General features: G+C 30.5%; 1 protein-coding gene across 1 annotated transcript; it reads left to right on the top strand.

Annotated features, from left to right (window-relative positions):
- Positions 1-139: 139 nt before the first annotated feature.
- On the top strand, positions 140-20121 carry LOC126776845 (venom acid phosphatase Acph-1-like). Its single transcript, XM_050499686.1, has 8 exons — positions 140-246; positions 10219-10323; positions 11053-11163; positions 13488-13745; positions 14493-14675; positions 16083-16203; positions 18700-18917; positions 19886-20121. The coding sequence occupies exons 2-8, from the start codon at positions 10222-10224 to the stop codon at positions 20051-20053; spliced, it is 1161 nt and encodes a 386-aa protein (XP_050355643.1). The 5' UTR covers positions 140-246; positions 10219-10221; the 3' UTR covers positions 20054-20121.
- The last annotated feature ends 5431 nt before the right edge of the window (positions 20122-25552 follow it).

Below are 25552 nucleotides of genomic sequence, written 5' to 3'. Positions count from 1 at the left end.
TATTTAGGTATATATAACAATAATAAAAACACGTGAAACTGATTTTAATCAATTACAGTAATTGTCGAAAACAAAACGAGTAGAGTAAGAATAAATAAACTAGTTCATATTCACGGTTCGCGTTTTAAAGGTCGCGGCGCGCGCGCAGACCGCAGTAATACAACAGACGGCGGTATATTGACACCGGTTTATCTTTATTATTATTATTTTAAAAACTTTGTCTCAGTGAACATATTAAGAATTACAGTAAGTGATTGTTATATACATATATAGTGATATATTTTTGATTAACAGTGACTTATAGAATATGATAATCGGTCATCAAATACTTTATTGGCTTGTGATTTACTAGGTGGTATACCATCAAATATTCTACCGCTGAACAGCAATACTTATTATTGTTGGTCGGTTTGAAGGGTGAGTGAGCAAGTGAGTCTACATAGCATCTTAGTTTCCAAGGTTTGGGCATTGCCGATATGAGGAACGGTTATACAGTGCCAATATTTCTTACCTGACCAATGTCTATAAGACATTGACGACTGACCACTTACCCATTTGTCCGTCCGCCTAACTATTATACATTTTATTTAATTGTTATTTTTATACTATAACAATTTCATATTTAATATATTAATTTAATAAAAACTTTTCATTTATTAATTGTCAGACGAGCTAATAGATTTTTATATAAAAAAATTACGATCACATTTGAATGGTCGTTGAACCAGATTTAACACGAGAAAATAAATCACGAATGTATTTCCAAATCAAGTTTCCTTTTAAATATGTATTGTTATTATGAAAAGAAGTTTTGCCGAAAATAATCTTAAGCAATTCGTATGGTTGAAAATATATGTTGTATTATAAAGTCAAATAGCCTAAATAGGTTTCCTCTTGCAAATATGTCTTTGCTTTCATAATTAAAATCACATTATCACAATAATAGCTCTATCATTAAAATCACATTACACAATTACCAGAATATACAATATAGTTGTATATACTAACATAGTTGATTGTATTCATTTAATTTGTTAAAAGAGTAATTTCTGCTTTTTTAGCCGGTTCTTCTCAGTAGAATCTACATTTCAAACTAAAAATAGTTTCATCACTTAATTTTCATGTGCTTCATTTGTTTTTATAATTGATTTCGAGCTCGATGGTGAAGAAAGCATTTAACAATCCGAGCATATTGGTGGAATAAGCTTCAAACTTAAGGAGTTTGAAGAAAAGCCTAAAAACGAGAGAAGGCTATAGGTGCTTAAGGCCCTTTTATTATCATTACACTAGCTCATTCGCCATCACTCAACACAAATACACAGAAAGTCTTCTAAGTAATTCCTTTTAATAAGACCCAGTAAAGATCGTTTACGATGCAGTGGAATTATTCTGTAAGAACAAAATCTAAGCTCGATGTAGAACTCGATAGTGATATGTTAAAATTTGATATGCGACATTGCTTACAATAATTATAGTATTTGAATGATAAACGGATCTAAATAGCGTATCACCATGAGACATATTTTATTGTGCTTACTTAATTTTAGGGGCCTAAATGAGGGTTATACTTTTCGACAGTTTCTTGTATATACCTCATATATTTGCACCTATGTATGTATATTTCTCTGGCACGTTACGGCTACAACCTAATCGGCTCGTTTGTTTTGGGTCTTATTTGTGGGTTTGGCATAGTTTTTCTTTCAAAGAAAAGGATTTTCAACCGATCAAAAATGACAAAAACAAACATATCATATCATATTTAAAATTAAATTAAATATTCTAATATTATATATGACTATAATATTTGTAACTAAACATCAAATTATTTAGGTATTTTTTTATACTTTTGAAATATTTATTTTAATGAAAGCAACAACTATAGAGCTCTTCTTTAAGAACAAACTCGCACGATGCGATCATAATGTCACAGATTGATAAGCAACAATTACTTTAATGATTATAACATTTAAAGGATACAAGCACCAAAATAGCTTATCACAGTAAGCTTTCAATATTTTACGAATGCGAAATGAAGGGAGTACTCACACCTTTGCTGGTTTGAAAACTCGTTGGCCGATTTTATATCTACGTTTGAGGCGAAACTAAATAAATAAAAAGATATAAAAAGCATATGAGATTAACTCGATAGTTTCTATTTAATAAGACACATACAAGACATTCAATTAATATAATAGGACACATGTAAGGGGAAATCAATGTCGCTCCGACTGTATCAAACATTTCTATATAAAATAACAACAAGTTAGAAATTTTCAGTGTTGTTCACGTTTAGTAATTCCGTTATAATTTATCTTTAACATTTCACGATCGGGTTGAAAAACGAGTGCCTTTGTTTGTTACAGAATAAGTACTTTCACTGAAAGGCTAATCAAATAGACGATCGTCTATCAGCGGTGATAACAGTACCGAATAAACATATTTATTTTATTTGTGCACGATGCCTTTCAATATAAAATTATCTACCTCAGCTATCTTTTATCTTTTTTTTATTACAAACTAATTTATCGAAATCCTTATCATGATACAAACGAAGAATATATATGCGATTAATTAAAGATGTAAATGTATTCGAAATACTAAAAGTAGGTAACATTTTGAAACAATTGTGTTAAATATTAATGGCTAAACGATGAGACCGTTTGTTGTTTCACGCTAACCATTTATTAGTGTGAAGCAATTTTCCGTATTGAGACTTTGTGGGTGATGTCACGGTGGCCATTCTTAACAGGGAATATCTAAATGCCCAAAGGATTTTATTATACTAAAGTGTGACACACAAACAAACACAGCTACTCTCTGTACGTTCTCGACCGGAGAGAGTTAAAACGCAGCATCAATAGTTTAAAGTGCTTTCCTAGGCAAGAGCGGATAAGCAGTACCGCATTCAAATTATAGTCGGTTACTTAGATATTCTAGGAAAACAATATAACTTTTAAAGAGCAAACCGATGCTTGAATCCAGAATTCAGAATCTGTTATATTGGCACCATATTAAGGATTTACCTGGTGGTAGGGCTTTGTACAGACCCGTCTGGGTGTGTACCACCCACTTATCCGATATTCTTCTGCTAAGCAGCAATACTTAGTATTGTTGTGTTCCGGTTTTAATGGTGAGTGAGCCAGTGTAAGTACAGGCACAAGGGACATAACATCTTGCTTGGTCACCAAGGTTGGTGGCGCATACTTTCACAATAATAGGCGAAAGCGATCAGATGGCGCTCCTCGCTAAGACAGAAAGGGTACCGCTAGTTTTTTAATGGGTATTCCGATGTTCGAGACGCATGCGGTGCCTTGGACACCGGCGAGCCCCACATACCCCCCACTGTTCCCGTGGGGAAAACGCGTAACGAGTTTTTCTAGCGATAAAAAAAGGTTAATGGCGCATTTGGCGATGATAATAAGTGATGGTTAATATTTCTTACAATGCCAATGGCTGAAAAAATATTTAAAATCAGACATGCAAACTTTTTAATCTGAGCCTGATATTTAGACGAAACTACATAATATCTTATATTAAAAATACAATCGAACTAATTAAATATCTAAAGATCAAGGGTAAAAATAATTACTCCGAAATATAATATGAAACTTAATTCAAACGACCACGCCAACCGGCCCATCTAATAATCCACATTTGAAGTCCAATTTAATAAATCGAAATCAAAATATACTTTAATCACGAGCGAGGAATTTTAAATTGTTATTTTACAAGATTAAATTAAATTTCATGTTACCATAATATATTTCATTAGTTGCAAGAGTTGTTTCAAATACAAAATAAAATAAATTCCTGTAGGACTGGCCTTCGAGTTGTTATTATCATTGGAGTAAGACAATGTGATATAATGTTCACACAGCTGTTTTCATCTGTTTCTGGTTATTGAATTAAGAATTTTACACTACCTACATATCTATCTATTTATACATATACATCTAGTATATTGTATACATAAAATGTTTATATCGTAATACATATATATATATACTATTAAGTTACTTTTTCCGACAACTTCAAACAATATTTCACTGGTGGTAGAGCTTTGTGCAAGCACGTCTGGCTAGGTACCACACACTCATCAGATATTCTAGCGCAAAACAGCAGTACTTGGTGTTGTTGTGTTCCGGTTTAAAGAGTTAGTGAGCCAGTGTAATTACAGGCACAACGGACATAACATCTTAGTTCCCAAGGTTGGTGGTGCATTGGTGATGTACGCGATGGTTAACATTTCTTACAATGCCAATGTCTATGGGCGTTGGTGACCACTTACCATTAGGTGGCCCATATGGTCGTCCGCCTTCCTATTCCACACAAAACCTTTAGTGAATACACTTAATCCTTTTTCATGAGTCACTCAAACTATTGGTGAAAACTATATGAAAATCTGTTCTGACAGGCAGACGCGGCGAAACAGCCTGACTGAAGCGCACTGTTTTATAAAATGTACTGATTTTATTGTTCTCATCATGTTCGTAAGAATATTTTACATGATAAAAATGTGTTACGAAGGAAAGGCTATCTCTTATAAGAGATTTCTTCCAGACCTAGAGTGTAAGTAATATGAGTTTTTAAACTTCCTAAGTATAGTTTTATACATCAACTTAGAATATACAACGCGGCTCAGTTCGTAAAAAGTAAAAAGAATAGTATTATTAAATTTTCAGCGCAATACGTTTATTTAATAACTGTATTTGTTTCTATTCTTATTTTGTCTGTATAATATGGTCTCCAAATTTTTTTTTTTGGATAATGGTCTTCGCTTTTCATTGATAGCCTTTCAGTCTGGACATTTCTTTTATGTTTATATTTAATGTATAAAGCTGAAGAGTGTGTTTGTTCTTCGCTAATCTCAGGATAAGCTCGAATTGAAAATGATTTATGCGTTAGACAAGTCATCATAGAAATATTATATTATTATATACACAGTAAGAACAACAACGAGACGCAGAATCATGTGGAATAGTTACCTAGAGTTAGATGTAATTTGACATTTTAATGAAATTTTAACGATCATTAAAGTAAAAAAAAATTAAATAACAAAATTGCTATATAATTTGGCCAAGTTTTCAAACATAGTGATTGTGTGATATTATAATTAAGAAATGCTAGATCCGCCCGCGGCTTCGCCCGCATGTTAGGGGAGGTGTTAGGTACCTTATATCCTTTTCTGTACCCCTGAAAATGATTATGTAGAATTTCATGATGATCGGTAGAGCAGTTAAACAATTATCCTATGTGTGTGATGTCCTGTTTTCAATATTTTATCTTTTAAGATAGTCACAACATTTATTGCGGTTACATTCTTACATTTATATTATTATTTTAATTATTAAAAGAATAACGAGAGTACATTAAAAAAAAAGTTTTAGGTATCAATTCCGCATCGAAATATAAAAACCGCCTAAAACTGGTTTATTAATTGCGAGTATTAGCTGATCACCGTTGATATTTATCAGGGTCTTTTCATTTTACTCCAGATCTAACCGGTTAGTAATTTTTAAACAGAGCAATAACCGTTTGACATACACGACTCTTGTAGACGAACTGATTATAACAAACTGTAATATTAAGTATGGTAATTGTTTATTAGAATAAGAGGTTTATTAACATTTCTATTGGCCCAGAAGCTAGTTTATACGGCTGGACTGGTTCCATTCAATGGACGGGGGAATAAGAAGCTATTTTTTTCCAAGATATTATCAGAAGTAGCTCGGGCTTTTGCTGGTAATCCTGATTACCCACGGATTGCCGACCAATCGGATTATTCCTGCAAATACTTGTGCTTTATAATACCTTCTGTGTATCAATTCAGTGATCTAGTATTTTTACCACTCCTTATGTCACCAATGCGCTACCAATCTTGGGAACTAAGATGTTAAGACCCATGAGCCTGTAGTTACATTAGTTCACTAATCCTTCAAACTGGAACACAACAATACTTATTGCTCTATGACGGTAAAATATCTGATAACTACCCAGAAACCCAGATGGGCATACACAAGCTACCACCAAGTAAAATACTCGTATTTAAAAACATCGCAGTCCCAACTGTTATATGGGCATGATCACCAATGAATCCTTAAAAATACTATTTTATAAAGCAGAAGATACCAAACACTTACGTGACACCAAACACAACGTGAATATTATAAAACCTATTTTAAAGTCCTAAAATTTTAGCATTACATTCACAAATTCCGTTATCATTTATTTATCATTTGCAAATTAACAGTTTGACCAAGTAAAATAAGTTTAGGTCAGGTCAATGCCCTATTTTTTAACCAATTTTAATCTGTTCGTCTCGTTCGTACATCCTTGATAGTAAAGGTCGATCTTATCATTTCCCTGTTCCTGGTGTATTTGTTAATCAAAGTTTTTTGTTGCCACGTTGATAAACTTAATCTTATTCTATATTTTTTTTCTATTTATACTAACTTATTATATAAGGTTAATTCTAAGGAATTTAATGGTTCCCGTTATTTATTTTCATTTTCTAAATATTTTTTGTCGTTTGTCTCATAACGTTGAGGCATAAAATTAATCATCCATTACAAATAATTTTAAGAAAAAAGGATATAAGTAAATGCATACTTTAAAATATTTGGTATATAAACGGTATTGTTTCCGTCCTTAAAATTTTGCAATAAGTTTTATCAAGAGATGAGAGACTGTGATCGTTATTTGGCAGTTTTTTTTTATTAGAAATCCAAATATACTCTTATGGGGACAATTTGGCATTGGAGGACTGATTAAGTTTCGGTCCAGAGAATCGAACTTACAATTCAAATTGGGAACGCTTTTAAGAATTTGTATAATAATTATTTTTATTATCGATTTGTACTATTAAATAATCAATTTGGAAACTGGAAAAAAAAGATGCATTTATTTTTAATTAATCACTTGTCTAATTTACCTTATCTCCATGCAATTTATTATTATAATACGTTAGAGAATATAATTGAAATAACTAATCACAAGGGACATAAAATCTTAGTTCCCAAGGTTGGTGGCGCATTGGATATGTAAGCGATGGTTGACATTTCTTACAATGCTAATGTCTAAGAGCGTTGGTGACCACTTACCATCAGGTGGCCCATATGCTCGTCCGCCTTCCTATTCTATAAAAAAAAAAAGAGAGTCTAAATCATTGTTGTATGATATAAAAGGTCTAAAATAAGACCTCGTCCTTTAAGATTAGCTCCGGTCTTTTGTCAGAACAAGTCTTACGCCACCAATATGTGAATCACGGTCCAAGTCCTTTCTCTTTGAACAAAGCGACTTACAACACGATTGGAATATATTGTAATCCATAACAACAATTCGCAAAAACATTCACTAAATATATGAATAAAACCCGTTCTTGTATCATAAAGAAACCGATTGTGAGAAATATTGAAACGAAAGTATGCAAGTTCTTAAGAAAATTTTGAACGTATGTCTAAACTTAAAGACTGTTTATAAATAAATATTATCATCTAAACATACAAAGATTGAGATTAAACTACCAATTATAACGCGTAGTAAACTCAGTGTTTTTCACATACAATTATCACTCACCAATTCAATAATTTGTGTGGTAGGCAAACTTTATAGTATATTGTAAAAACATTGTTAAACAGCTTGCACTTTAGCCTAATCAAGAAAGAAATACTAATGTTTCCAGAAAAGCAGAAAATAAGACTAAAAATTTTAACATAAATTAATTATAAATAATAAATAATTAATATGCAGGAACATCTGAATATTAATTAAATTAAAACAAAGTCGCTTGAAACCGGTTTGATGAGTAGTCGATGTGGTGGTTCTCTTATCACTATTTTGTCAAATACAAAATTTATATACTCATATTAAATATTTATATATTGTTAAATCCAAACGGAATCTTCTTACATCGTAAGTATATTAAAACATAAGACGAAATGTGAATTTCATAATAATTATGAATTAACGTGATTTTAAAAACAATTAATTGTATTAGGCTCACATATTATTTAAAAATTATATGAATCAATATAGAATATATAATAATAATATTTTAAAAATATAATTCCATGAAAACGAGCAGAATAATGCAACTCTATCTCGCGAACGGAATCACAGACACAAGATCATAAATTTATACAAATGGTTGCAATACGTATAAAAATACATAAATTTTACTCAATACAAGATTGACAAGGAAAATATTTCTGCAAGTTATTTTATAGTAGGTACCTTTATAGATGTGAATTCGACTTTCCATCGACCTTCCTCAAACGTATACATTTCCTAGTAACTGATATTACTGAACCAATTTCGACTTTTTATCATGATCTAATAATTACTTGGTATGTGAAATGTAAATTATATTAAAGTTTCCAAATAATTAATTGAAATAAAGAAATTAAGGTAAAATTATTAAATTGGTATGGATGGATATCAAAACTACAACCAATAGAGAATGCTTAAGTTTCGGATCCATTTTGAAGAAAATTAAATTTTAATTTATTTCCTCTTTGAATCGCGATTCCGATTCTCTGAGCGAAAAATTAACCAGACAACCAGCCCACCTGTAACCAGTAGAGGCAATAAGACTGGGTGTAATGTTTTTTTATGAAAGCATAAATTTATTTACTTAGACCGAAAATATATTGATTTTAAAAGAAAAGCGGTTTATTATTTTAAGAGTCAATAACGATAGTATATGATAGTATATAAGTACAGTTAATTCTGTGAAAAATCAAACCGGAACACTACAATACCAAGTACTGCTATTTGGCGGTAGAACATCTGATGAGTGAGTGGTACCTACCCAGACGAGCTTTGTGCAAGCAACAGTAAAATTATATTGACTACCTGTTGTCTGTTAACACAAAATATATTAACACAATTTAAAACATACAAACACAAAACATAAACATTAAATTAAATGTCCCCTCAATTACGCGTCACGCGGAAATGTCGGCATCGGTAAAAAAATTATCTTAGTCTCCGCACTATCTGTACCTAAATATATAAATATGTGTGTAAATATTGTTAAAGAATTATTTATATAAGTCATTATTTACGATACAAACAATTTAGGATGTATACCGTATCTATTGTTAATAAGTATGTCAGTTTGACGAATTATAGATATTCTTAACAATCTGTTGTATTCAAAGATAATAGCGGTCAAAAGCGCGTCACATTTATCTTATAATTTAAGCAAAAACAAAACAATCAGTTATATTACAGAAGAAGAGATAGATAGGTCAAAGATACAGCACGTGATTAGAGCGGGATCCTTAGTTTAACTTATCAGAAGTCTGGTTTGCAGACATTTAATAACTTTATAAAAAAGTTTGTAGATATTCAGGAACATAATCATAATTTAATATTTTTAACAATTTTAAAGTTCAATATCCCCCCCCCCCCTATATTGAAATTTTAAAATTAAAAAAAATCAAAATCTGCACGCCTTCAATTTTACTATTTTTTATATGCTAATATTCTTATAAAGGTCCCAAGTTGTAAAAAACGGGACATTTACACTCAAGCTAGATATAGAAATTTCATGACAGTTTCACGAAAGTATTATTATTATTTATCTGTCGATTTTATTTCCTGCAAAATAATTTATCGTTCTGATAAAGTCACTTAAACTTTCTCGCCTTAGATGCAAAATTGACAAATTATTTTCTTTAACACTTAGGGCACTAAACTAATTAAAACAACAAGAACCGTTCATTTATCAAGTAAAATGTAAAACTGTCCAAATGACAAAAAATATTAATTAAAATTCAAATTATATGGAAACTACTACGAATTTTGCTCATATTGAAAAAAGACGGTACATAACAAAATATATAAATATACGAGTATATGTATATATAACATCCAGTGAGAGGTTTTTATATGTTCTTACGCTTTGAAGGCTGAATATACCTTTCATAAATAAAGCTTAGAGATAAATAAGCTGACAGTAATAAAAATATAATTCATTTCAATGAATTATTAAGTCATAATTATCGATAATCTGCATTCGCGGCTCCACCATCTTTGAGTTTTTTTGGACTTAGCCTGTTTGGCATGTTTTAAGAAGTCATTATGGTCCACAATAAATCACTTTATAGTAGTAGTACTATAAAGTGATGATATTGCAGTTTTTAAATGCAATCATTAAAAAAAAGTAAACGTAGCATATAATGTTTACGAGCTTATATTTATATTTTGTTACAGAAAATGTTCTGGTACCTCATAATAGCCATGTTGCAGTTCGACCTGATTAGCAGCAGTGCTATTACCGACTTTACCGGTAACAGAGAAATGGTGATGGCTTTTGTGGTAAGTTAATTCATATCATTTGTAACAACTGTTTGTTCGTGAGTTCCCGAAGCATTTTTCCGGGATCAAAAGTAATCTTTGCCCGTAGTATCTCAATTTTACTAAATACATATACAATTTAGCATTCTATTTTTTATTACCATCAGCACCAGAATTTTGAGCAAGATTTCAGCTCAATTGATTAGTTGAAATTGTTGGAATACTATACGAGCTAACGAGTAAGTGTTCATAACATTATTATTAAAGGTTCTGGTGTCACCTGAATTATTTTTTGTGAATTGCTCGACTTGATTTTGAATGACGGTAAAGATTACCATCTATGTGAAACCATATCATTTGATATTAATAATGATTAGAAATGTAGAGTTATTCTCTTATAACATATACTAACTGATATCACCGCAAAAACGTGATCGTGAAGTATCAGAAAGTGATATGTGACTTTGACTATAATATATAACTATAGCATTTTAAGAATATTGCCTAAAGTGACCCTAGTACTTAGTGGTAAGGCTTTGTGCAAGTATGTCAACTCATCATGTTTTTTACCGCCAAAAATCATTTCTTAGTATTGTAGTATTCCGGTTTGTAGAATGTGTGAATCAGTGACATAGGCTCAAGGAACACAACATCTCAGTTTATTAAGAAAATCCACTATCCTTATTTAAAAAATCTACTAGGTTACTTTAATTAATTTAGAGTATATATATAATTATTTTATATTTGCAGGTCAACCGCCATGGTGAAAGAACACCAGATCTAGATGAGCTGTCTCTATCGGACCAAAAGGACAAATTGTTGAATTTAACATACATCGAAGGTGTAGAGGGACTGACAAATGTAAGTACGAAATTATTGATTACATTACTGCATTGCAGGCACAAGGGGCTTAATATCTTAGCTCTCACAGCTGGTGGCTCATTAGCGACGTAAAGAAGGGATAATATTTCTAACGGCGCCAATATTTGTGGGCGATGGTGGCCACTTACCATCAGGTGCCCCAAACATATTGTATAAAAAATTATAATCTTAATAAGAGTATCATTGACGTCATAATAGTGAAAGCTTTACATACCTACTTCTTTTTATGTAATAGCCCGTAAATGTCTCGCAGCTGGACAAAAGCTTATTCTCCTCGTAAGTTTCTCGTTAGGCTTCTCCTGCTAAAGTTTAGAGCTTATTTTACTACGCTGCACCAGTGTAGGTTGGTGGTTACACTGATGGAAGAAACTCATGTTTACCATTGCCGACTGCCACGATAAAAAAACAAATGAAGCACATAAAAATTCTTGGCCGTATTTAATTAATAATATATTGACATACTAAATTCGGCTAAAATGTACACGTATTATCTACTAGGCGAACAGGCTATACGTATTATACTTTTATTTCAAGTTAAATAAATCAATATCGTCGTAAATTTTATTTGATTTGGTTTACTTTTAGCTGGTATTATATATTGTATTTTTTCGTTAAAAACATTTTTTGTAGAGCATTTATTGATAAATATAATATTATATAATGTTCGTTAGGAGAACATAACAAAAATATAGTCACGTACAAAATGGGTATTTAGTAAAAATACTCTGTAATTTTAAAAGTCGATTGTGTGATGTTTGGTAGTCCCATGTCACGTCGTCTTGCCCCACTCCTCTGTATGAATTGCCTTAAGCACTGATAGTATATATTATATTAAAAAACTCAAAGGAAACCATTGTTATATACATATATGTATATTTCCTTAATTTTATAAAATAGACATTAAGAAACAAGAAACGGCTTTTTATCGGTTCTTCGGCAATTTTGTTGCGAAGTCTTTACAATAATATCGATGGATTGTTTCAAATATCTAATAATATTTTTTTTCTGTTACACCATTACGCCAGTGGTTAACACAAATCAAAATGGCGACCAGATTTTGCTATTATGTTAGTCGCTATTTTGAATTTCGAGAGTTTTTTTTTAAACTAAATAACTTGATTGTTTTAAAACTTTTTAAATAAATTTATTTCTTGTTTTCAATCATTTCTATGAAGTGTGAGAATTTTTTTTCAATATACAAGATTTTATCACAGTATACATTTCTTTTTATCATATTTGTCTGGTGAAAATGGTAGGTTATTAAAGTTATATGTATACATAGTTAAGACGTAAAATCGTAATAATCAAACATATTTTCGGATTTACAATAATTGATACACTTATATTTTCATTTTAATTAATGTCTTTAGACTCATTATTGTACGACTCTCTTCACTCTTATGATTATTTTGAATTTGTTAGAATGAGACAAATATAATTTGAATAATTTTTTTTATATTTTAACGATATTTATCAATCACATATGAAAACTTCTTATATTATATGAAAAATGGTGATTTTTTTGAGAGATCAATTACCACTAAATTTTCATGCGCCGGCCGACATTCTACCACATACTCGTATGTACCAACTCACCGAGAGGAGATAACTCTTTTGTTCAGCGTTGGGACATTGACTATTGTGGAAAATAACTTACAGAATAATTTTAATTCGCAATTATACAGATAAAAATGTTTAAGCCGAAATTGTGGTATCGCTCTGCAATGTGCGTCTATATAGAAAATTTTCCATATTGTAAGAATTTTGAAACAAAACAAAATTAAACATGGCTTTGCTTAAATAATTCTCACGTGTCCTGAGGGATATTGTACTAGTATATTATATAATATAATATTATAGTTCAAGATTCCTTTACATATGTTACTTAATTAATATATCACCCGAAGAACCTATTTGTATTTAAAATGTAAATAAACGACACTTATTTCACGCGATTTTTTTTGTCTTTTTTTAATATAGTTGGAACCCGCGTCTTATTGTGCCTCTAATAACTACCTGGTCTTATCTGATTATTATTTCGAAAAAAATATTCGTTATAACTTAGTAGCTTTACTTTTAATTCAATACCGTTAAGCAATTTTATGAGCCTATTTAATAAAATTATTGTCGATTTTGTCCATAAAATTACTGTTAGAAAATATTTTTTTGTCCTCAGTAGTAGCCAGTAGCCAATTTCGAATCCAATCGTGACTGTTTCCTTTTGACGAAACAACGCAATCCTATTCAAATATTTTCCGACACAAATTGGGATCTTTAGTAAACTTATAAACATGAAATTCCAGACTGGTAAACGAAGAGCGTTCCAAATTGGTAAATTTATTCGGCAAAGATACGGTGCTCAAGGTTACGGCCTGTTGTCTGGCCTTTATCTTCAAGATGAGATAGCTTTAAGAAGTACTGATAAGGAGAGGACAAAGATGACTGCTCAAATGGCTATGGCTGCTTTATACCCACCAGAAGTTGACCAACAATGGGACGAGGGTCTGGGAAAAATTTGGCAACCAGTTCCTTACACTGCAGTTCCGCTGTCTGAAGACTATGTAAGTTATGTTTTTTTATTTACATTATATATATGTTTTTTTATTTTACATTATATATTAATGTAAAAATCTAAAGAACTACAAGTTTAATTCAATATCATTAGGTATGGGTTATTTGTTTGTATTAGACGAAAGAGAGAACACAATTAAATATCTTTAACCGAATCAGTTTAACCATTTGTAAGGTTTTGTAATAATTATGATAATATAGAAATATTAATTTCTAAATAATAAATATGATGAAAAAGGTGAAATTAATTGAATAAGAAAATTAGTTAGAACGAAATGATAATCTTCAAGTTACCGGATATACTTTTGTTGCGCAAATAAGTTATCAATGGTTAGTTATATAACCCAATGATTATTTTAAAAACACGTTTGACGTTTTGAATTTGATATCATTAATTAGTTATTAAAATTGAAACATAAACTTGAACTTTAATGAAGATATCAGTTTGTATAATAATGAAGAATATATTTTAATACGACAAAATGAATGCACCGATAACTGATTATGTAATTCAAATGATGTTTTTCTTAACACTTTAATTTGAATTGAATAATTCTTATTTAAGACTTTTAGTGCCTTTGTACTTTTGTACTGCCAGATTATTGGTTACTTCTGCAATGAAAAACCGACACGTCTTTCGATATATTCGCAATAGAAAGCTATTTGTCATTGTAGCACATATAAATCAACCTAGAAATGTTCCACTGCAGCATACAGTTACAACTTTTTTTTTCCAGCTGCGTTATTACTCAAACTGTGACCGTTTTAATGAGCTGATGAAGCAAGCTAAAGATGAAGCAATTAACCAAGAGTTTCAGCAATTTAAAGATCTGGCGACGATAGTGAAGAAGGAAACTGGACGTAACTTCACAGAGGATCCACTTTTGTATGAAACGCTCTTCGATTTATTCAAGAGTCAGGTATAATTATAACTTTTTCGAAATCATTGAGATACGCGACATTGTCTTTAATATTTATAACATTTAAGGATACATTGTTTTGTCGATACTTTATTTTGACATTATAGGAAACGAATAATAAATAGCCCGAAATAATAAATAAGGTAAGCCGTAACATTTAATGTTGATAATGGTTTAAACTATAAAGCTATTCCGTAAGTAAATGATCGTAATTATTTAGAAATTGATATAGTCTTTTAGACTAATAGCAATGCCTGTTTTTTTAAAGGAATTACGTACTTATATTTTTATTTACCTCTCCAATTAAGCGTACAGATTGTATTAGGACAATAGCCCAAGGGATCAGGATTAACTTCTACATCATTTGGTGGCCGTTAAACATTAACTACAATATTTTTTAATAGAATACAATAATTATAAATAGTGCGTGCGTCCTGTACACACGCAACACAATTGCGTATCACTGTTATTCGGTTTACGAGTAATATACAAAGTGGGTTCTTACAGAATAACACTACTGCTTTTATTGTAGGTTCAATTACCGCTAGATACATATTTATCGTTCAAATGAATGATTCAAGCTGTTTTTTTTAAACTCCAAAAGATTGAAATATGTCCATTTAGATTTGTAAAACTTCTCGTCTAAGTTTTTACTTGGTTGGATTAATTTACGCCGTGTCATTTCTTTCTCATTAAAAGTAAAAACAGCCTGAAAAATTAAATGTCGGGTCTTTCCTCCACTCCTTTTAAGTCCTCGAATAAGAGCGTATTTCACTAAGCTGCTCCAGTTCTGAGAGCGAGATGAATTTCACACAATTAAAACACTAGATAATAATTTGCAATAATTTTGTGTGTAAATGTGTATTTGAGTTAAACAATATACTACTAATTACTTGAATTTTATATGAAACGAGAAAAACCTTGCATAGGTGTTCTATTATTAACCTGAAACAAAGACAAACATTTATTTTTATGCGATAATCTCAAACTTCTATACGTTTTTTCATATGGTTTTCTAAAATGGACGGAGTGATTTATGAGGAACGTTTAATTCGTTAAGGTTTTGTGCAAATCTTAGAGAGTTACTAGCGTGCGTCGCGTTAACCAATAGAGTTACCCACATAACTACAATATAAACTTTATACATAGACCTGCTATATACATTAACTCTGTCCGTGCAAAGACGAGACGGGTTAAAATATATTTCACTATTTTTTAATTAATCTTGTTAAAAATATGAAAATATCAAATCGAGTTGTTAAATAATCAAATTTAATATAAACATGCCTTTCAAATATGTATAAATAAATATATTACAATTAAGGTTTATATTTAAATACAAAATATATTTCAACAAGGGAATAAAGTTATACAAAGTTTTCAACTTATAATAATATTTTATTACAGGTAAGCCTAGGTCTAGACATTCCTGAATGGGCAAAACCCTTACTGCCAAAATTAGGAGAGGCAGCGAGACTTGCGTACAGGCTGTACTTTAGATACGACGAGATGAAGAAAATCGGTGGCGGTAAGACTTACTAAACCTTTCTTTATACGCAATAACATTTTCTTTCAAGTCAGCTTATTCAAATAAATATCTCATTTTAAGTGTCTTACTACAGCATTTTATCTCTCGGCATCTTATAATTACAGTCCGTCAAGGTGAGTGGAATGTCTCTTTTTCATTTAATAGTTTGCTATCGAACAGCCTACCCTATTAAATGTTGTTATTATTGTAAATATTTTTACACAACGAATAAACTTAACTAGATAATTAATTACAAAGTAGACTTTGAGGATAACCTTTGAGGTACTGAGAGAGGAATAAACTTAATGTAACATTTAAAAGTAGAAGAATTCATTACCAATCCTAATGTCAGCAAGACAGAAAATAATGCAACCTTTTTATTAAAAAATGCACTTGCGTTTTACAGCTGAAATAATTTTTTTGCATTTTGATTTGTGTTTTGTAAACATACAAATTATCGTCATTCGGGTCACGTCGATATGTAATGTGTGCTATTATCTCTTTAAGTCATGAGTTTTTCAATATCAGGTAGCCAAGGAGCAGTACCTACAGTGTTTTACTCACACATATTTTAGAGAAGCATACTTATCGTACGATGTTAAAAATATTTCTACTAAATACAAGTTTATGCCTTTATTACGTAATAGTATTAAAATACTATTACATACTATATAGCGCAGCGAGATTTGTGTAACGATAGTTTTTTTGTTAGAATTATCCTCAATAGTGAACCAGCAGTAAAGAAATAAAATATCATATAGAAACAACATTCTTCACGTAAGACAATGCTTGTTACAAAATTATGATAATTCGACATCTGTTTGAAATTGACATGACAGAAAAAAATGCCAACTGACATTGACACAATTTGTGTGACGTAATTGTCCTTTTGGAATTACTTCTTGACAGATGGAACTAATGACTGCGGCAACATAACATATTGATTATCGATTCGATTATTAAAACATTATAAAAAAAATATAAAATTGCCACTTTGTTTACTTTAAATTCAAATTTTGTAGGTTCTTGTAGCGAATAATATCGTAAAAATAAAGTATCCACTTGTTTGTCATATCAGTATAGACATTAATATAGCGCTTAATAAATATTAAAACACTAAGAATTTATGCAAAACATAATATTTTTTATATTAGTTTTAAAAATATTAAGTCAAATATAGTGGACTGCACGATTAATATTATCTGATTGGGAAAAAGATTTGGCTTTCGACATCAATAAATTAGGCGAAGACTCCAAAAGCTCCATGTCGGATGTCAGTGAATAATATATATGTGTATAAATATGTTTATTTTACTTAAATAATATTTATTATAATAAAACTTGTGAATATTTATTTATGAATTAAATAAATAAATATTGACAGAGTTTTGCGCCGTAAATTTTGATTTTCCTCATATGTTTCATTATGAAATGTTAAACTATATATTATAGTTAATATAAACTGGTTCATTTCGGTTTTTATCATTGTATGTATTACACTACAATTTCGAACGCAAAAACGTCTCCACGCTGATTTATCTGTATATTAATCAATTTGTCGGCATAGACTGTGTGACGACTTCTCAGTAAATGAAGATAAGTAGGCGACTATTAATTGCAATAAAAAGAATAAATGAATCAGAGCCGAGATTTATACTATTTGTACTTACAATAGGGTCATCGCTCACATGTGAATCTTAACCAGAGATTGCAGATCAAAAACTGTACTGTATATTTATCTAATACTTTACGGTGACAAAAATATAAATTATAAGACTGGTACTGCCCCAAAAATATATATACGAAATATATTTTAATATATTTGAAGAAAACCTAAAGAAAATGAAAAGATAAGATCGTAATACGTGTCACATGGATACATCCATTAACTTTAATGAAAAAGGAATTATGTTTATGAAATAACTTCAGCCGAGGCTTCGCCCGTCGTTTTGCCTTTACACACCACAATGATTACATTTTGTTTAACAAAATTACATCTAATTAAAAATATTAATTGCACTTAGAAATATGCGCACCGAACGAAATTCAAAATCAGCAAATATTATGCGCCAAATCTATGACATAATTTTAAGTTAAACATATTACACTAACAATATTATCATATGAATTAAAACATAATCGGTTATGTTTTATAGAGAATGAATCGATTTGAAGGACTGACAGACAATGTTACTTTTTGTGTACATATGTAATAATAAACTTACTAAATTAAATGTTAAAATGTGTTTCCAGTACTATTCCTTAAGAAAGCACTTCGCATCTCATTCAAGAAACGGTGAAAACCAACATATTCAATATCGAAATTCTAATATTTCACAATCGAAGATATACGAATTTGTTCTTATAAAATAGCTCGACTTAAAAAAAAACAACAAATAGCACATATTTAAAATATTGAATAAAATACTTAGGTCTGATAATATTTTTCCAATTTTCTTTGCTCATCATCAAGTATTACGATTATACGTTTTCCAGGGGTTATCCTAAACAATTTCATACAAGCCGCATCAGACATATCATCAGGGAAGCCTGTCAAGAAGCGGTTCCGCATGTTTTCTGCCCACGACTTCAACATCGGCTCCATGATGGAGGTGACCAGGGTTATCAGACACGAGCAGAGCAACCCTGAATATGGCTCCTTATTTGGTTTAGAGCTATACCGATCCAAAAGCAACGGAGATTTCACTGTTGTGGTAAGTTATTGCAATTATCTCTCCTACAGATATTATTCTTATAAGAAGTCTTATTAATGATAATCTCCTATCCAATTATGACCATAGCGGCCATTACGGGAGAAATTAACTGCGCGGGAAATATTATAGTGCACAAGTGTGTTATCCAAACACAAGTTTACTCTCTATTTTCTCAAAGTCATAATCCTATGGGACGGCAAATCAGACCAAACCGGACTGACTTCAGGCCTAGGACCTGTAACCTTATGTACTTCCCGAGGCATTGGAGTGTAAATACTGTCCATTTCATGAGACTGAAATTAACGTTTTAATGAATCAACCTGAGGTTTAAATCCAGTATCTTAGGATCTGCAACAATTTGAACTAGCCACCAGAGCTACTAAACAGTTAAGTCTTATTAATAAGAAGGATTTGTACAGCTCCCACGTAGTTTTGACGGAGCTCACGAAATATATGTGTGTCTCATGATATTTCTCAAAACATTTTCCTTTACCTCAAAGCCATATAAATTGTAAAGATGAATACGATTGGTATATTCGAGAAATATATTTTAAAAATTTTATTTTATATTTACTTAAGATACACTGAACAGATGACGTTTTTAAATGATTACATTGACAATTTATTCTGTGATAAAAAATCATTAATAAATGAGGTTTCTTATCAGTTCCTCTTTATGTTTTTTGTATTTTGGTACCGTTACATTTAATATTATGTTTTTAAATGATTTAAAAGTACCTGGAGAGTTTAAATAAAGAATTGTTTGATTTATGTAAGCAATAAACGTAAACTGCTTTATAACTACTCAGGTCTTCTGTTTCAATGATATTGCACAATGTATATGTGAAGTAATTATCTGAACATGGCAATGTGTAGAAGCCTATTTAATATTTATTTCCGTACATTTATCTGTGTATGTAGCATTTGTACTATTAAACATTTAACAAAATATATTCTGCGTATTTCAGGCAATTTATTTACCCAGAGCTGGTGAATCAACTGCGCAATCACTACACATCACTGGCTGCGAATCGAGCTGTCATTGTAGTTTGGACAAGTTCAAGGAGATCACCAACGAGTTCTTACTACCTGAAAAAGAATTTTACAATATATGTAATACAAGAACGGAACTGTGATAATTACTATAAGTATTATTAAATTTGTTTAATTAAGAAAAATAAATTAATGTAATGTATTTCTCGAAGCCTTGGTGCTGTGACGTTTCATTAATTCCATTTCACGCATGTTGTTTCACGAAACAATTAAAAATGGGGAATGAACCCGAAATTACAATTAATACAAATAAACGAAAATTTTATTTAAATTTGTTTTTAAATTGTATTTTAATTATGTGCAAAGGCTTGAAATAATTATCTTTTTTAAAAACAAAACGGACTAAAAAAATATCCGTAATTTGTAACCGTTAGGGATACTTTTTCTTCAAATTTAAAGAACCAAACGGGAAGTACGGAAGGGCCCAAAACAAAAAAAAAATTCAGTACCGGTTAATAAATTATAGAGTTCTGAGGTAACAAACATACACCGGAATAGTAGGTAGTTTTCATGTAATTTTTGTTCTTTTTTGTTCATTAATAACTGGCATCAAAGTCAATACATTATTTATTCATATTATCTCGATCGAACATTCGATCAATTTGAAACACATTTAGAAACTTTTAACGAACGTACTGGTTATAACTTTTAACTGGCTTTTGAGACAAAAATAAGCTTGTGAACCTTTGCAGGGTATAAAACCGTTACATGCTCAAACGAGTACCATAATTAACTTAAGATTGCGTAATATAGCAGAAAAACCTTTTAATTGGTGGTAGAAGTTTGTGCAAGCGCATCTAAGTGGGTACCACTTAATCATTACTCAATCCTAAGAATACTACTTAACATTGTTCTGTTCCAGGTTGAAGTGTAAATGAGCCAGGGTTATTAGAGCACAATGACATGACATCTCACTTTCTAAGATTGGTGTATGGTGCTAATTACTTACCACCAGGTGGAGCGTATGCCCTTCCCCATTTATTATAAATAAATTTTAAAAAAAGAACTGCAATCTTGTTTAAGCCAGACATCTAATAACGGTCTCAAGGTCACAGGGTTGTACTATAAATGCAAATATTGAGGTTTATTTTCAGCGATCAAATCAGTCATAATGTTTCGTAGATTTAATTACCAGAATATAAAGTAACAAATTACTATGTAAAATCCTTTTGCATAACTGATTTTGATAAGGGTATACTTATTGCCGTGTCAAACGCTTGTGAAATGTGTCCCTTGTCAAGCTGGACGGGAATTGTTAATCCTGCGGCGAACAATTTGCTTACCTACAGCTATGTTAATGACTAATAATATTAATAATTATGAACGAGTTATGAATAGTGCGTCTTTGTACATTTTTCGGCGTAAACGACAACATGTTCAAGCCAAATAGTAGCAGGCATGGGATCTTAGTTTTAGATGTCACTTACAGTGTTTCAATGGCTATTGGTGGTCGTTACCACTTACCACCTGGTAGCCTATTTGCAACTCTGCTTCCACATTACAAATAAAAAAACGTTAATCGACCGGAGAGTGACAAAAGTTAGTTGTTATAATAACAAAAATAGCTAAAATATATATAATATAATAATTATTATAACTTTGTGATTACGTTGCTGATCGGTATTTGATTTAATTTCAGATGAATACATTTCAGATTTTGGAATTGGATACTTTTTATCTTAGAAACACACGACACCAACTTATAGAAATTTTTTATTCCCTGAATATTAACTCTTACGACGGTCTGCGCTTTGGAGTTACCAAAATCATTTTCTTAATTTTAAATCGTTCAGTATTGAAACATGGTAGACAATAAGTTAAAATTAGATTTCCGAAAATATATCACGAAAAGAGTTGAGTATGAAAAGGTGTTATATACAAAACCAATGGATTTAAATAGTTACAAATAGTAACAAATCACATTAAGTCACTAATTGTGGGTAGATATCGCACCGATACGAAACTAAGTGACTGTTTCGTGATGTATTCTCGAATGTTATTCTTGATGAAGTGAAAGTTAGCACTGCACGATCGATCTTCAATCAATCAAATCAATTCAATGCATAAAATTAATACAAAAAAACGTATTTGCGGAGGTCTGAATTTATCATACACTCCAATTGCCGTATTTTGCAATAAAAAACAATACTTATTACTAAATATGAACATAATATATTTCTTAATAATTTAATTTATGTAAAACTTTATCTGTTACTAATGCAATAGATACCAATAAAACATATCAATAAATCTGTTTAACGTGTTATAAAACCGAATTATAACGATAATTTACTTCTATGAGATCAAAATTAAGCATAATCGCATTGTGGTTTCCGCAGTTCGCACGGTTTTTGGATTGTTATATAATTATTATATTTAGCTCAATTTGAACTATATGTGTAATTTGTGGTTTCTTTTAAGCAATACATAAATTTGATTTGATTATCGTTTGGTATTTATTTCGAAATTAAATATGTATCACCGTCTATCGTATTACATTGTTGCGTTTTAGCGTAAAAGATAAATGAACCAGAGTATTTAGGTGCAAAATAAATAGTCCTAATCCGACGCTTAGCTTGCCATTGGCCATATTAAGCTCATGAGTACAAATCACCAATGAACATCAGATCTACCTTAAACCGCTAATTTCTGTTTTAGCAATATATCTTATAACTTTTCCTTGTCAATATACTGTGCCTATACATTTTGTTGATTTACAATTAAAAATGAATAATATTATTTGCTAATCCGGTATTTACCTAAAAGATTTAAAGAACGGATTAAAGGTTTTTGTGTACAATGTCTAAATCATAATCTGTCTATTTCAATATTAGTAAATCTTTTTACACGCAGTTGAAAATATAGTTAACAAAAATCTTAAGCCGAATTTAATTTTCAAAGCAAATTGTTTACCAGAATCAATGACAATTTTTAGTTTTTAACTGAAGTTTTTAATAGAATTAAAGTTTTCATTACTTAAATTTTATTTGTAAAAAAAAGTACAATAAATTACTTCAACAACTAAATTAAAGTAACATTTCAATCCTTTAAATATAACAGAGGTAATTAATATTTATGACGCCTGATATGTTTGTACCAACCGATTATGAAATACTTTATTGCTATTTAAAATATTAAGGAGCACTTTATTCTTTATTATTAAGAGTAAAATTTAATAATCTAACCTAATAGACTTGCCTAATTAACTTTCCAATACTAGTATCGTGAACGCGAAAACCTTATATCAACAATAATATAATATACTATCTGCTCGACCCGACTTCATACGGGTAAAATAAAGATTTTATTCCGTAATATTTTTAACCAGTAAGAGATTAATTTAAGCCATAAAAAGGTTCGGTCTGAAAAATTAAAAATAAACTGATGACAGCAACAGCGCTACCTACACGGTTCAACTATAACCATCTAAAAAAATCCAGGTACAATTTTTTTTTTATCAAAATCGGACCACCTTTTATGACGACAAGAATTACGAACACACACCGGATTCGTTTATACATACGTATAATACGCGTTATAAATTATCAAGTTACTTTAATTAAATCATACGCTTTGTATTTAAAATCGCGATGTTCTTTTTCAGGCTATAAATACCATAAAATGTATATTCTAGGTATCCTAAAACAATACAAGTACAAAAGAACTTGTTAAATAAAGAGGTCAAATTATGAGCTCTTTATACCTTCGTTATTACAAGGTTAAAAAAGGTTTCACGTACATACATTTTAATCACACAAACACACACACGTTAACACTCACACAGTTTAATTAGTAAAAGTTTTAAAATTTAAACGTATTCGTCTCGTAATTAGTCAGAAGCGATCGGGATGGGATTAACGACACTTATTCGCATTGATGTATAATGACAGATACAGATGATTACAACATAATTTGTTCAACGTATAATGTATATTTCAGCTTTTATAAAGATTAATATAATTTATTTTATCTTCGTGCAGTAAAATTCTATTAATATGATAGTATTGCGTAATCATAAAAATATTTTAAAGTAGACTATATTAAATTGAATTACTACTAAAGTTAATGCTTAAAATAACTTGTCTTTTTTATTTTAATACAGATCAACATTTGTAACACGGTGATAAAAGGAAATCAAGTTACTGCTCATGATTACATGGGTACACATCATCTCTTACCCATCTATCTATCTTTAAAATACTTTTTTTAAATAGAGTTAATATTTGATGATCTGACAAGCAATATCTTATAAATTAATAAGTACTCATATATAATAAATAAACAAGCTATGGTTCTTGAATTTATTGCCAGCTAAATTAATTTGAATATTTCGATAAGCTTACCCGCGACCAACACATTTTGAAATAGAAATTAGGTATGTCATTTGGCACACCTTGAGGGTAAGACCGGACCACAAGCCGTGAAACAAACGACATACGTCAGCATAGACGGCGTGTATATCAATACAATATACTTCGTTGTCTTAATAATAATAATCATCATCATTTATTTGCATGAAACATAGTTATACAGATGTTATGATTTCTTTATAAGTATCTAATACATTTCGCCCACGACAGCCACGCAAATATATTTGTTAACAAGTAATTAATATTAAATACAGATCACACCAATTGTACATTAAAATAATTAAATTTAATAATAATAATAAAAAAATATTTATTTTGTTAATGAAACTACTTTATTTTCTTTAATTATAAATTCATTTACGTAATATATATTTTTTGTTGTTTTACATGTGCCAGGCGTCTTCTAAGGGCCACATGTTTCTTATTTTCTTTTACTTTAATTACCTTATTATGCTTATTTTTGCTTTTTTATAGAGTAGATAATTTTAAAAAATTATGAAGTCTCGTATAATCAATGCATTTCAGTTCTCAGTCATTCATATTACGAAAAAATCATATGAAACCAAAATACCCAGTTACAAATTTCAAACCTAAAAATACAAGAATATCCAGAAGTTCAACTCTGAATGTTATCACATACGAAACGTTGCGGCCAAGTTTATTTAGCCCCTTTTTAATATTCGTGTATTTGCTGTCTCGCGAATGAATGAATTTTCGCACCTCACCGCCATTTTGCGGAGTGAATGAGTCACGTGATTTATCGTTATAACCGGATAGCATTTGTGTACCTTTAGAATTTCGTTTCAATAGATCCCCCAGCGCCACTTGCCAGGTTTTTTATGTTTTAAATAGAGGCTGTCTTGTTAATTTCATCCTTCTATTTTCTCATCCATAATATTTATAAATGCGTAAGAGAATGTTTCGGAATATCCCTTCAGGGCTATAACACTGAACCGATTTTATTAAAAAAGAACATTGCTGAAACGCAATCCTCAAGGGGGTAAAATAGGGGATGTAGGTTGAGCTATATGTGGACTAGAATCTGGATAAATACACTTTATTCAATATAACTTATGCTATAGAATGATTCAGAATAGTTTCACTCAAACATTACATATATAAGTTGCATTCTATCTTAAAATTGAGCAACTTACAAACCTATTAAAGTTCCTACATTGTCCAATGAAACTCGGGCGTGTGACGGTGATTTTT

The sequence above is a fragment of the Nymphalis io genome, chromosome 21 (assembly GCF_905147045.1).
Source record: "Nymphalis io chromosome 21, ilAglIoxx1.1, whole genome shotgun sequence".
In the NCBI taxonomy this organism is placed as follows: domain Eukaryota; kingdom Metazoa; phylum Arthropoda; class Insecta; order Lepidoptera; family Nymphalidae; genus Nymphalis; species Nymphalis io.
This window is presented reverse-complemented; position numbering and strand designations above follow the sequence as displayed.